Genomic DNA, 14,197 nt, shown 5'->3' with positions numbered 1-14,197 from the left:
ATATGAGCTTTGCTAAAATGATCTAAATTCCTAGTTTACAAAAATGTTATGTGAATGTCTCAATTGACCCCATGTAGCTCTTCTCTTCAAATGTTCAGTGGGTACCTTCCCTATAGAAAGCCAATTTGGGTATGGAAAAATTGAGACTAGACCAAGTTCCTAGGTCAATGAGCCGTAAGGCACAGGTTTGAAAACAATGTCCAGACATCTCTATATATACAAAGAGCCCTAGCAATATTGGCAATTGAATTTTTAGGCTTGAGTTTAAGGGAATTTGTGACTTTCACTAGAGTCGATCAGGGAAGGGTATAATTATCACCCATGCATAGTCACAGAGAGCAGTTAGAACCCCAGAGACTCAAGATGTTGGTTTACCATATCCTGTTCACTTGGGCTGCTCATCTGCATCTAATTTTTTTCTGTCCAACAGCCTCCAAGGATACTGTGTTCTGTTTTGAGAATTAGGAAGTGTTTTATTACTTGAATTTTACTTCTCTTCCCCCCCTCCACATTTATTTGAAGCATCTTTTACTTTTTTATGCTTTAACAATTTCTACCTCTGTTCTTCCTGCATCTTACTTTCTCTTTTTAGAACATCAGTGTTGGAAATGAAAAGCCCAAACCTGTAATAAGGCATCAGTTTGCAAATATAAACACACGTCAGATGGTCATTAGCATTTTCTTGGCATTAGCTCATGCAGCATACACAATGAATAATAAAGTACGGTGCTGCATCCATTTAGAAGCTTAGGAAGTCGCTCAAATAGGGAGCTACTTGTCCCACATAATATGTGCAGTATGCCGTGGTATACCTATTAATTTCTTTATTTGCAACCTATCATTGAAATTTGCAACTATAATATGCTGGCTTATTGGATTTCATTAATGTGAAGTTCCTGATGCAAACAATGGAAGTCACTCAGAAAGATGCTAGCAGAGAATAGGACTACAGCAGAACTGACCTCATTTGCTCTTGTGTGTGAGACAGAGCATGAATGTGTTCTGTGTGACCATGTTTTGTATGTGTGTCAGTCGTGAGCTATCTTTTGCAGGATCTAAGACTGAAACAAGGCAGCTGTAAAAAGAGCTAGTGCCTCCCTTACTTGTCTGGCTGCTTTTGCAAATCTGCCTAATAAGTAGCTCAGCTCCTCTTGATCAAATGATCTTCGAAATGGCTTCCCTCCATTACATGCTGTAATGGTATCTCCCAGGCGAGGCTCTCTGAAATAGCACACCCCTGTCTCTGATAGCAGAGTTCCCTTGGTGAGTGCCCCAGAACAGACAAGCCCCAAAACAAGGCCATCTAAGAATTGGTCCTACCGGCCAACAAATCCTCCTGGAGTTGTGTCAGTAAATCTTCTAGCCTTGGGTCTTTGGATGAGAAATGCAGTTGAAATCAGTAAGTACCAGCCTCAAGTGGGTTGAAATGAAAAAAGGTAGAACTGTCATATGAATATTTGGGGAGGATGCAAGTGTATGTATAAAGAGAAAGAGTGTGTGCATGTGTGGGTGGGTTTACCTGGATCCACATTGTAATGGTATCAAGGGAAGGGAATTGAGGAGAGTTCGAGATTCTAGTCTCGGTTCTTGGCAGTTATTTTACGACCCTTGGGTAAGTCATTTAACCTCTATGCCTTGTTAATTCCCCATGTGGAAAATGTGGATGGTGCTCCCTTCTTCACATGTTGTTGTCTGGCTCAAATAAGAGCAGAGCTTGAATAAACTCGTGGTCCTTACAAGGTCATATAGTGAACAATGAGGTGTTGATAATCCAAAGGTGGCTGGCTTTTCCATGATGCCCAATTTCTTGGCCAATAGACTAGTGCCAAAATGTCCAAACTCCTTCTTGGCTCAGACTTGCTTGGAGTAAGCATATAGGCTTATTCAACGTTAAGAAAAATGTACTCAGAGCTTCAACAAATGCATAGAACATATAGAGTTCCATTCATTCCCTCACATGTGAATTTAATGCCTACTGGGAACAAGGCACTGTACTAGGCAGTATGAAAGCATGACAGTTATGACTGAGGAGTTCTTACCCTCTAGGAGTTTATGATCTAGTGAGGGGGATGACATTTTTAATGACTACATGCAGTTGGAGACCAGATGGTAAAAATGCTAAGCTGGGCCCATCAGGTTCTTGTCTACCTAGCCTGGGAGTGGGGGTTTAGGGCTACTGAGGGACACAGATGTGGCAGCTTCTCCTCCCTATAGAATGGGAGGAATGCCCTTTCTCACTTCTTTGGCATCTTAGCCTATTATGGGAAACAATGGCTGAAAATTTGCTAGAAATCTTCAGATGCAAGTTGCTGTAAAATGCAAAGCACTGTATATTCTTTGAAAGGATAATACATTGTACCCTTTGTGGAAGGTCAGGTGTTTTGTTCCTTTTTTGGCAATTGAAAACAGTTCACTACGTCTATTTACACTGTCAATCGTAAGTGTCTGGCTACTTCAGTTGCTAAGAATGTGTCTAAGGTAAAGTGGGTTTAGTATCAGCATAGGCTAGTTAGCGAAGCATCATTTGTGTCCCCATCACAGTTTATACCTGGAAGCTCAGCTAGCCATCTTGAAAAATGTGTACTTCTGTTTACAAGGGAGCCCAAGAAAGAGCCAGCAAGTAACTCTTGGATCCTTTTTCCCACAACCAAATATAATTCAGTGTAAACACCATTCTCACAGTAAAAGCAGTAACCTCATCCCCAAATACAAAGAACAGTCCAGTGTTGGTATCTTTGTCTAAGGAGATGTTGGCTGACTTTAAATCTGTGTCAGCCTAATACCTCCAAATCTGGAAACTTATTAAAAGTTCACTTCTTACTGATCTGTAGAGCTAATTCTTGCTATAAAGATTTACCCAATTCTAGAAATTTGAAATGCCCTAATGTTCTATTAATGTCTTAACATAGTGAGAGTTCTTTGACTTGTTGACTACATTTTTGTGATACCAAAATCAATCTTCTTTCTTATGTGTACTTGTCAGTTTGATTGTCATCTCATCAGCTTCAGGTGTCTTGCAGCCAACCCTATTATTTTTGTAGGTATCTCAGAAATGTCAGAAACCTTGGAAATTTCCCCTGGGCTGCATCTCATTCCTGCGTTACATCCTCTAGTTTGATATGAGAGGGACATAAGCAGTATTGATGGGCTCACCGATTTATAGTAATGGCCTTGTGTGGTTGGTGGTTTGAGAACTTTACCTCTGGGTTTATTAGATAATGGCTGTGTGTCTGCTGGCCTAGGCTTTTGTTTTTGAAAGGAGGCCAGTATTAGTTTGTTTCTCATCGGGAAAGTATGCAAATAAACAGTGATTTAGATTTTTGAAAGCAGACAGAATAATACAGACATGCATTGTCTCTGTATGGTATCAGATACCATTGTCTCTGATGGTATCAGATCTGATGAAAATATTGATTTCAGTTGCCAGTGGCTTCATAGATGGTCTTGCAAGTCATAGGACCAGTATTTCTGGATTCTCACCTTTCACACATGCGAGTAGAGCACCTGTGACAAATGGGCACAATTGGTATTTTTGATTGTATCCAATTCCACACTTATGTCATGGTATGAATTTTGGCCACATTATCTAGAATATGTTTGAGCACCTATCTTTCCCCTTGACTCCTGGAACATGCAGGTTGGTGGCTTTTTTTTTTAAACCTACTGAATGTTCTCTGAGGGTTTCATTTGGTACCACATTAACAGAATACATTTGGAAGAATGAGAGAATGAGCAGTTTATACAGTGCCTAATCATTTCATCTAAAGTTGCCATGCATCTTGATAAAAGTTTTCCTCTGAAATACTTTGTAGTAAATCTCTGTGTCAAAAGGCGACTCAGTGAAGGGGTGTGTGTGTGTGTGCGCGCATGTACGCACATGTGTGTGCACCTATGTGCACATGCCTGCCCTTGCATTTGGGGGTGGGACTATGGAAGTATATAGCAGAGTGAGGGGAAAAGGGAGATAAGGAGGGAGGAAAATAAGAAATTAATCTTTTTTGTACTCTGAAAGAGGGTTGTTCCAGCTTCTTGGTTATCATGAGACAAGAGGCTCATTTCTTACTGCTGATGAATTTCAATTGTAATTACAGAACCTTGGTAAGCCACATTAACTCCCAAGGGCTGGACCAAAAATATACCATCTGCAAAAGTCATTTCAATTCTCTTGGAAAAAACCTAGTAGCCAAGTCTGAAAGCAATTTGTGAACAGATACAAGCTGTTGCTGGGTGTCCATTCAAATTAGCGGTTCCTCCAACAATGCAAAGGGCCATGTTCTAAAAGTGAAATGACATGGCTGGTGGCTGGGTCCAGCATGACCCACACTTGCAAGTTTCTTCTGTGTTGCAGAAGTGAACAACAACAGTTAAACTTTAAAGATCAACAGTTTTTCGATTGGGTTCCTGGAGAATAATGGTGCTTTTGTACAACTCTTGAAGTAGAGCCTACAGCTACCCCAAACAAAATAGTCTCTTTCAAGATCTTGGAAATAATGACCTCATAGGCAGATTGAACCAGCAATCCATTAATAGTTTCCTTTGTAGAGAGGTGTCTCAGGGGAGGGACCTGGCTTAGTAAATCAGCATTGTTTATAAACATAACAGAATAGACTCCCCCTTTTTTTCTATGTTTGTGGAATAGCTGGAGATACCTCCCACTTGGGAAGCAAATAGATTAACAGCAAGAGTGCCTTACATTGTAAATTAACCTCCAATTAAAATAAATAATTTTATATTTAAAAAAAAAAGAGTGCCTTACAGGGCCCTACCCTTTCTCCATTGGTCACCTAAAAGTATACTCTGAAGCCCTTGCTTTTAAGGTGAGTTAGAGATAAGGAGTCGCCCACATTATTCCTTTGTCACAAACTCAGAATTATCTGGGACCATTAGAAAAAGATGAAGATTGGTTGTGCCTTGTAAAGGGTCACAAAGAACTGACGTAATATTAGGATAATTTGAGCAAAACTGAATCTGAAATGTCTAGGTAAACTGAGTGTTTATTTGCTTCGTGTTCCTATTGTGAAAATGGACCAAGATTCTTCAGTTTCATTTCCATGTCTGTAAGAGATTTATTTCAGCCCTTCTTATAATCCCTTGATGAGTTGAACAGGATTAAACTGATTCCAGTTTGCTGGGCAGTAGAAAGGTGTGCCATTTAAGCTGGGTCCCTTACAGAATGCCTGTGATGTGGACCATGGCAAGTATGTGGTATTCATATTTTCGGCAGCAATTTCTAGTCTAGTATAGGAGAGTATAGTGTGAGCTCTATATTCCAAGTAGCCCTTTTTAATCTCGACCTGAAAAGAAACAGGGCATCTACTTTTTGAGTCTCTAGCCAGAGAGAGTATTTAAGGATGAAAAAAGCCACTGTTAGCCACACCTAGTTATTCACAACAAAGGCGCCTAGTATTTTGGATTACGTAGGTGCACTAGAACCCTGAATAGCTCAGACTCCTACTTGCCTTATTGTGTAAGATCAGTTTTGTATATAATTTTAAAGAGGTCATGTATGTTTCTCTGGCTTCTGTCATCTCAAGTTAAATATGTCCTCAGAAAACAGATATCATCCAGAATATGGTGGCTCTCTCTCCCCATGAGACACATTTTTCAGAAATCTGTTTTCTAAGTCTTACTTACAATCCTCAGTTCTTTTGCAATAACTTTCAAATTTCATTATTTTTACCAAGATTCTGTACATTTGAGCTTTATTTAATAATCATCTCATATTCAGGCATTATTTTTAAACCCAGAAAGGAAAACAAACAAAACACACACAAGGTGAAAAAACTAGTGCTTTTAATCTTTGTCTGGCAAATTCTTCTTCAACACTAAGTAAAAACCATGAACCTGTCTGATACAGAATACCATTGGTGAAATCAGTCTTAAACTCACTTATCTTCTGGAGAAAGAATGAATTGAGAAGGATCAAAATGTGAAAGGGAACGTAGACCCATTAGCACTGATTTCATATTCTAGTTAAAATTTTTACCACAGAGTCCAAAAGACTGTTCTATACATCTATGTCTCTTTTGCTGTCTCACATACAGTGTACACCCGTGGTGGATTCATGCTGATGTATGGCAAAACCAATACAATATTGTAAAGTAAATAAATAAGTAATAATAATAATAAATAAAATAAAAACTAAAAAAAAATTTAAAAAAATTACCAGTAGTCTATGGATATACTTGATCCTTGGCATCACAGTTTCTTTTTCATTTTACCTTGTGCTATAGTCTCACCAGCTTTCCTGGTGGCTCAGTGGTAAAGAATCTGCCCGCCAAGCAGGAGATGCGAGTTTGATCCCTGGGTTGGGAAGATCCCCTGGAGAAGGAAATGGCAACCCACTCCATTATTCTTGCCTGGGAAATCCCATGGACAGAGGAGCCTGACGGACTACAGTTCATAGGGTTGCAGAGTCAGATATGACCGAGTGAGTAAACAATAAAGAGAACACAGTTTCACCCATATAGGAAAATGTGAGACTTACAAAGCTGGTGGTGGTAGTGACAAAACATTTACTACTGAATATTTTCACTGTCATGATTCCCCCCAAAAACTAGAATTGGTCTTAATTCATTAAGATAATGCAAGGCATGACATTTAGGCAAAGGAAAATAGATCTCTTGTGCAAATCAGTCTCACCAATCATTGTTTGTTGGTGGTCACCTGTGCAGATGGAGAAGCTATGAATTGGTACTCAGTTATTTTTGAATACTTACAGGCTCAATATATTTGAGAAAATTTTAAACAGTAAATTTTTTTTTAATTTCCACAATGTAATATAATTTAGAATTCATTACTGAAAATAATAAACATGTAACCTCTGAAGGGCTGAAAAGAATGATAGCAGATTATTTCTCATTAGAACAGGTAATGTTTTTGTTGTTGTTGATTTTCTTTTTTTTTTTTTTTTTTACTTTACAACATTGTATTGGTTTTGCCATACACTGACATGAATCCGCCACGGGTGTACATGTGTTCCCCATCCTGAACCCCCCTCCCATTAGGTATGTTATTGGAATAAAGTGATATGCTGAGTTGTGTTTGGAGAGCTCTTATACTGCTAATTAGTGCCAGTTAGTACTTGATGAAATTACAAAGATTTTGTTGCAGTAGGATTTGATTTTCCTTGTATTGGAAATGGAGATTCACTTGGTAGGTACTCTTTAAAAACTGAGGTATTGTTGATTTACAATGTTGCATGTATTGCTGCTGTACAACAAAGTGATTTAGCTATATATATATATATATATATATGATTAATATATATATTATGCATTCCTTTTCATTATGGTTTACCACAGGATATTGAATATAGTTCACTTGTTATTTATCCATTCTGCATACATTAGCTTTCATCTGCTAACCTCAAACTCCCACTCCATCTCTCCCCCACTGTTTCCCCTGGAAGGTCCTTGTAACACCTGCCTAGAAATGGCAAGTGTCAGGGCCCTAGTGGAAAGACTTGAACTAGAGTGGGAAGACAGCTAGGAACTGAAACATTTCCTTGAGTTTGTGCTTTTCCAGTTCATGTAACCCTTCAGTGGGATGAAACCCAAATGTGTTCAGCTCTCGGCACAAAATACTAGAGAATAATGAAATTAAGAGCAGATTAGTTGCTAAGACCCAAACTGGTTCTTACAAGTCTGTCACCCCTGTCAACTCCCTTGTTGCCTCTTCTAGGAGATAAAATATGACAAGGAATAGGGTTATGGTGTCTCCTCAGGAAACAGTCCTCTCCTTGGAGTTCCTCTTTGCTCCTGGTGACACTTATCTCTGTTCTGTCATCTACTCTGTTACTTGAAGATGGAGCAGTGCTTCTCCTAGCAGTCTACCCCAACTCTGCTGAAACTACCAGGTTTACTAGATTGTTTCTCAGTTCTTTCTCATAAAGCAATAGAATGTGTTTTGTTCATCAGGTACACACAGGTAAGAATCAGATGCCAAAGGCATCCCGGTATCAAAGTTACTAACATGATTGTTGTGGGCATCAAAAATCAACAACCAGGCCTATGTCAATTCTAGACTCCGAGGAGGTGGTGCTACGTGACCAAAATGATCATTGTTGTTGTTCAATCACTCAGTCCTCATTCCTGCCTGACACTTTGCAACCCCATTGACTGCGGCACTCCAGGCTTCCCTGTTCATCACCAGCTCCCAGAGTTTGCTCAAACTCATGTTCATTGAGTCAGTGATACCATCCAACCATCTCATCCTCTGTCACCCTTTCTGCTCCTGTGCCCAATCTTGCTCACAAAGAGGAAAGATTGTAAATTGTGCATTAAAAGACTGTGTGTGGACAGCAGAAAATAGAGTGTCTTTGGGAGAAAGCATCTTAGGTATTTGTATCTACATGTTGAAAAAACTCACCTTTGCTTTCCTCTTTAGGAAATTGTATCATTAGGCCTTAGGGAGACAGCTCCCTTCCCTCTAGAAAAGGAACCCCTCAGAATGGTTGTCAAACCTGAGATTGCATGAGACCAGTGCTTCTGTTTCTAAGACGTTAGACCTCCTGTATATACCAGATTGTCTTTCAGACCTCTCTGAACTCCTGTTTTCACCTCCTCTTCTTTAGGAGCTGTGCAATCAGTTATAACTGAAAATGTCTGACGGTCTGGATAATGAAGAGAAACCCCCAGCTCCCCCGCTGAGGATGAACAGTAACAACCGGGATTCTTCGGCACTCAACCACAGCTCCAAACCACTTCCTATGGCCCCTGAAGAGAAGAATAAGAAAGCCAGGCTTCGCTCTATCTTCCCAGGAGGAGGGGATAAAAGTAAAGTATCAGTGGCCGGGCGTTGAAAAGGGGCTAGTTTATTCTTTCATTGTCGCTTTCTTTCTCAAGTCATTTCTTGAGCATGGGCTGTTCAGGGCCTGCCTGACTTTTGCATATCCATCTTCAGAGGCTACATTTTGTCAGAGGATGATGTTTGATTGTTACTGTAGGTTTACAGAAAATACACTTAAATGCTTTGTTTGTCTTTCACATAACATTGAATTCAGCAGTAAGCCACGGGAAATCATAGCTAGAAGACTGTTTTACAAATATGAATAGTGCCTTTCTTTCTGATAAAACTTAAAGGAGAATTTATAGTAATCCTTTCCTAACCACAAGTTGTCCTTATTAGGAATTTGAGTATTGGTGGATTTACTTCTGTATACCATTTTGACAACCAGGAAAATGTTGAATTGAGCATATGGAAGTCAGTCCAAGTGCCATGTTATTGTCTGTCTGACTATATCACAAAGTGTGCAGAAATTTCTGAGTCATTTGTTTCCTCTACCATTCTTCTGCCAGTCATCCCCTACACAATCAGCCTATTTTACACTAAGTATCACAACAGTATATTATCATTTATCCTTGGTCCTCAAATATCATATGCTGACACTTTGTGACATTGGGGAATATAAAATCCCTCATAAGTAGTTGTCAGGTTGTGTTAATTAGCATAAAGCCTAAACATAGCTTCTATAAATGTGACTATTGTGGCAGAAGAGAGTGAAACCAGGTACAAGGGCTCCAGCATCAGAGAAAGTCGCTAAAGGGCAAGAAGAGTAATATCTCTTGAAGAGAAAAGGGACACTCTTAAGCTTCTTAAAGGTAAAACATAGCTTTATAGGTAGCTTATATTGTATTAATGAATTTCCATAAGGAAAGCTGAAACTCTTATTCAGGCCAATATCGCCTCCTGTATACCTATGGCATGTAATAAATGCTTTATCCCTGGTGACCCAAGGATGGAAAAGACAGAAATGTTGTTAAACCTCTGGATTGAAAACAAAGGAATAAGAAAACACTTCCCTGGTGGTAAAGACTCTCCCTGCCAATGCAGGAGACCCAGGTTTGATCCCTGAGTCAGGAAGATCCTCTGGAGAAGGGAATGGCTAACCACTCCAGTATTCTTGCCTGGAGAATTCCATGGACAGAGGAGCCTGGAAGACTACAGTCAGACATGACTGAGTGACTAACACTTTCACTTTTCCATGCAAGGGATCTCCCATCACGTGAGAGGAATTTTTGAAGACATATTTTCAGACACCAAAGTGGATCCCGAAAAGAAAGAACTGCCTAGAGCAATGGATGGTTTGAGAAATGCATGGTGCACCTGGAAATGCATGCACGACATGAAAACTGAATCTTAGGTGACAGTGGTGCCAAAGAAAGAACCACTAGATCCTGCAGCTCCCGCGTTATGTCTTCCACAACTGTAGAAAGCAACTGAAGAGGAGAGTCATGTGCGTGCACAAATCTTTGGTGCTGTTGAGACCGCCATGCTTCGGAAGCCCTTAAACAATCCTGTTTGCCCTTCTGAAGAGCATGAGCCAACTGATGCTGACATGAGGCCAGCCGAAACAGAGAGGCTGGTGTTTCTGTTTTGTGCCAATACTTCAGGTGACCTCACAGTGAAACCATTACTGGTCTGCAGAAAACTAGGCCCATATCCTCTCAGAGGAAACAACTAAGCTAAGTTTCCAATATACCAGCATGCAAATAGAAAAGCCTGATGACTCCCTCTCTCCTTGAGAGATGGGTTTAACAGTGCTTTCTTGCAGAAGCTCAAGACTACTAAAAAGAAATCTTGAATTCAATGTCGTATTGATTCCTGCTTGTCCTTTTGGTTCCTCAGATGCATTGGCAAATGTGCATCCTCATTTTAACGTTGTCTTTATAACCAGTGGCATGATTCAGGTCCTGGAGCCCTTAGACAGTGTTTTGTCTGACCTTTAAGAAGACTTATGCCAAGCTAATGTATAACTTTGTTGTTCAGGATCTTACAAAGGCACCTCTGTCTAAAGATCCTAGTGCATGGAATTCCTACACCATCACTCATGCTGTATTCTTCATAAAAGAGGCATTAGATAGTTTAACATTAATGTGCTATGGGAGACTATGGGGCATGTACCCAGAGAAAACAATAATTGAAAAAGACACATGTACCCCAGTGTTCATAGCAGCACTATTTACAACAGCTAGAACATGGAAGCAACCTAGGTGTCCATCAACAAATGAATGGATCAAGAAGATGTGGTACATATACACAATGGAAGATTGCTCGGCCATAAAAAAGAACAGATTTTAGTTCTAGTGAGATGGATGAACCTAGAACCTGTTATACAGAGTGAAGTAAGTCAGAAAAACAAATATCATATGTTAATGCATACATATGAAATCTAGAAAAATGGTATTGATGAACCTATTGACAATGAATGGAGATGCAGACATAGAGAATGGACTTGTGGACACAGTAGGGAAAGGAAAGAGTGGGGCAAATGGAGAAAGTAGCATCAACATATATACATCATCATGTGTAAAATAGATAGCTGGTGAGAAGTTGCTGTATAACACAGGGAGCCCAGCCTAGGCTCCAAGCAGCAGCCCAGCCCTGCTCTGTGATCACCTGGAGGGGTGGAGTAAGAATAAGTATGTATTCTTCATAAAAGAGGCATTAGATAAGTTTAACATTAATGTTAAACTAATTTCCCCCATTAATGTTGGGGAAAGGGGAGAGATGCTCAGGAGGGAGGTGATATATGGCTGATTTGCATTGTTGTACAGTAGAAACTAGCACAACATTGTAAAGCAATTTTCTAATTAAAAAATATTACATGGGAGAAAATTGGACTAGAGATAGAGAAGTGTCTTTCAGTGATTTCTCCTAAAGACCTTAAGAATATTGGAACAAGAAGAAGCTGTGGGTCAGGATGAACATTTGGCACAGGAGCAGTCGTTGGCTGAAGTTGAGTCTGAATCTATTGATGCTGATTTAAGTGATGACTAGAGGATGACTCAGGAAGCTCACAGGACCCCAGAGGTGATTATCATAAGTGACAATGAAGATAATGAGGAGGCTATAGTACTGGAGACAAATACAATTTTAAGCGACAGGAGAAAAATTTTTAGAACAAGATTAAAACCTCCTCCAAGAAAGTAATGAAAAAAAATGTGTACCTTTACATATCAAAGCTTACCTGTTCAGAGCTTGAGTGATTTAGCTGAATTCTTTAAGAGCTGCTATGATGCCTTCAAAAGAAAATCACTTTGGACAGAAACCATCTTCAGCAGAGCTTAAATCATCAGGTGGTACCATTTAATATGATTGCTGGACAGCTGATAAACTGCCTTTGTACAAGTCTTGAGTGATTTAATTGAATTTATGAAGAGGTGGAGTCTTTTTTTTACAACACCATGTTCAGAAGAAAGCAACCTCAGAAGAGCCTAAATCATTAACTGGTGTCATTTAAATATCTGTGCCAGACAGCAAATAAGCTGCCTTCAGACAAACTTCATTGCAGCATTATTTACAACAGCCAGAATGTGGAAGCAACCTAGATGTCCATCGATGAATGGATAAAGAATATGTGGTACGTTTACACAGTGGAATATTACTTGGCCATAAAAAAGAATGAATTTTCATTCTTTTGAGCTAAAGATTTGCACTCTATGCAAATGTGCTATGGTGTCTTCAGAAAAAGACTTGAGAAGACAGAAAGCATCTTGAAGAGCCAAAGTTGTTAAGTCATTTCACTGAAATTCACTTGCTTGTTAGGGCTAAAGCCCCAGTCAAGTTGTTTTAATCTCAGGATCAGACTTAGATGAAGACTCTGGAGCATGAAGATCCATGATTTGAACTAACAGTCCACCTCTGTTTGTTGCTTCACCATCACCCCAAATTTCCACTGCCATGAGTGGGTACATCCTTATCACCTCTGGAAACCATTTCAGGCTCTAAATGGAAACTATGCAAGCCTATCACTTTTAACTAATTCAAGCTATGTCAATTCTCATTATTCTGTTTATGTAATGTACTGTTATTATTTTGTTTTACTGCATAAAAAATATTTATGAGGACTTTCAAAAGTTCACATGTGACCTCAGTTCCCCTGCCATTTTTTTTTTTTTAATCACAGAAAATTATAATTTCCTCAGTGGAACTCTCCTGTATAGGTGAGGGTCATTGAGGAACTTGACCCTCATAGGTAAGGAGGGGTTGCTGTTTATATGTTTCTGCCTGTGAGTGATGACTTGGGTTATACCACAGTCAGTCTCCAATGAATGGAAAGAGCACTGTACTTGGGTTCTGGAGACTTAGGGTCAAGGCCAGCTCTGCCACTGATTATTGTGACTTTGGGCTAATCACTTAGTTTTTTTGATCCTCAGTTTCATCACCTGTTAAATGAAGATAACAAGACATGGCCTACCTAGCAAAATATTTTTGATAATCAAATGTAATTCTCAATATCAGAGTGCTATTAAAAGTCAAATTTTAAAGTGCTAAGTAATTGTAAGGTGTTATTATATCTGTATCATTCTGGAACTTTACAAACAACTAAAAAACTAGGTTTTAGAATTCTTGTTTCTTTTTTTAAGTAACTTTGTCCATAACTAGAATTTATATGTCAGTTAATAGGAATTTTTTTTTAAGTTAAAATCAACCCAAAATTTCACAAGCCAAAGATAATTAACTGGGTTGGTATTTTTCCTCCCAGTTCTTCTCATCATATGGAAATGGTCATTATTAATAAAAACTTGGAAAATAAAGACAAACATATAGAAAAGATAAAAACCACTCATATCCACAAATCTCAGAAACAATATTAACATTTAGTGGCTTGCTTTCCATACTTTTTAATAGCTATATATATATATAGTTTTTTATATAGTTAAAATCATAATATATAGTTTTACACCAGCTTTTTCACTCAACATTTTATCATGAACATTTTCCCCTATGTTTAAAAAAATTTTCGTAAATACAGTTTATGATGGTGTAGAATATCTCATCATATAGTAGCATCATGGTTTATTTAACCATTTATTTTGTTGGTTATTTGGGATCCTATCCAAATTTTTGTCACAAATAATGTCATATTGTCTATTTCTTGAGTTAAATGAAAATACTTGCTTTGGTGACAGCAGAGGTTTCTGTTTGTTTGTTTGTTTTAAGGAATCTCTTTTGTTGCTACATTTCATTGACCGAATGGAACTTCAAAAGACAGGTAGAAGAAAAACAAGCAGTAAATATAATTTCCAGGTTGAGGACCTGTCTTTGTTGGAGGCCTTCCAAGAGCTGAATCTTGGTTTTAGAGCAAAGTAAGAGGGACAGTTGGCCACCGTATTATGATGCTTCACCATAGAAAAGTTTTCAGAATTTAGACCAGGAAAAGGATATCCTGAACACGAGGTTCGTTTTTCTT

At 38.8% G+C, this 14,197-nt stretch overlaps 1 protein-coding gene across 18 annotated transcripts in view; it reads left to right on the top strand.

The window, feature by feature from the left end:
* PAK3 (p21 (RAC1) activated kinase 3) overlaps positions 1-14,197 on the top strand; it is a 126,474-nt gene that overhangs the window by 19,170 nt on the left and 93,107 nt on the right. For all 18 annotated transcript variants that reach the window (XM_086388084.1, XM_086388086.1, XM_086388077.1 and 15 more), the window contains one exon: positions 8,576-8,777. In XM_086388084.1, coding sequence (XP_086244210.1) covers positions 8,603-8,777 — 175 coding nt within the window. In that variant the 5' untranslated portion in view covers positions 8,576-8,602. The remainder of the gene's footprint in view (positions 1-8,575; positions 8,778-14,197) is intronic.

This window comes from Bos grunniens, chromosome X, assembly GCF_055505025.1.
Source record: "Bos grunniens cultivar Pamir isolate PY7600 chromosome X, Bosgru_T2T1.0, whole genome shotgun sequence".
NCBI classification, from domain to species: Eukaryota; Metazoa; Chordata; class Mammalia; order Artiodactyla; family Bovidae; genus Bos; species Bos grunniens.
This window is presented reverse-complemented; position numbering and strand designations above follow the sequence as displayed.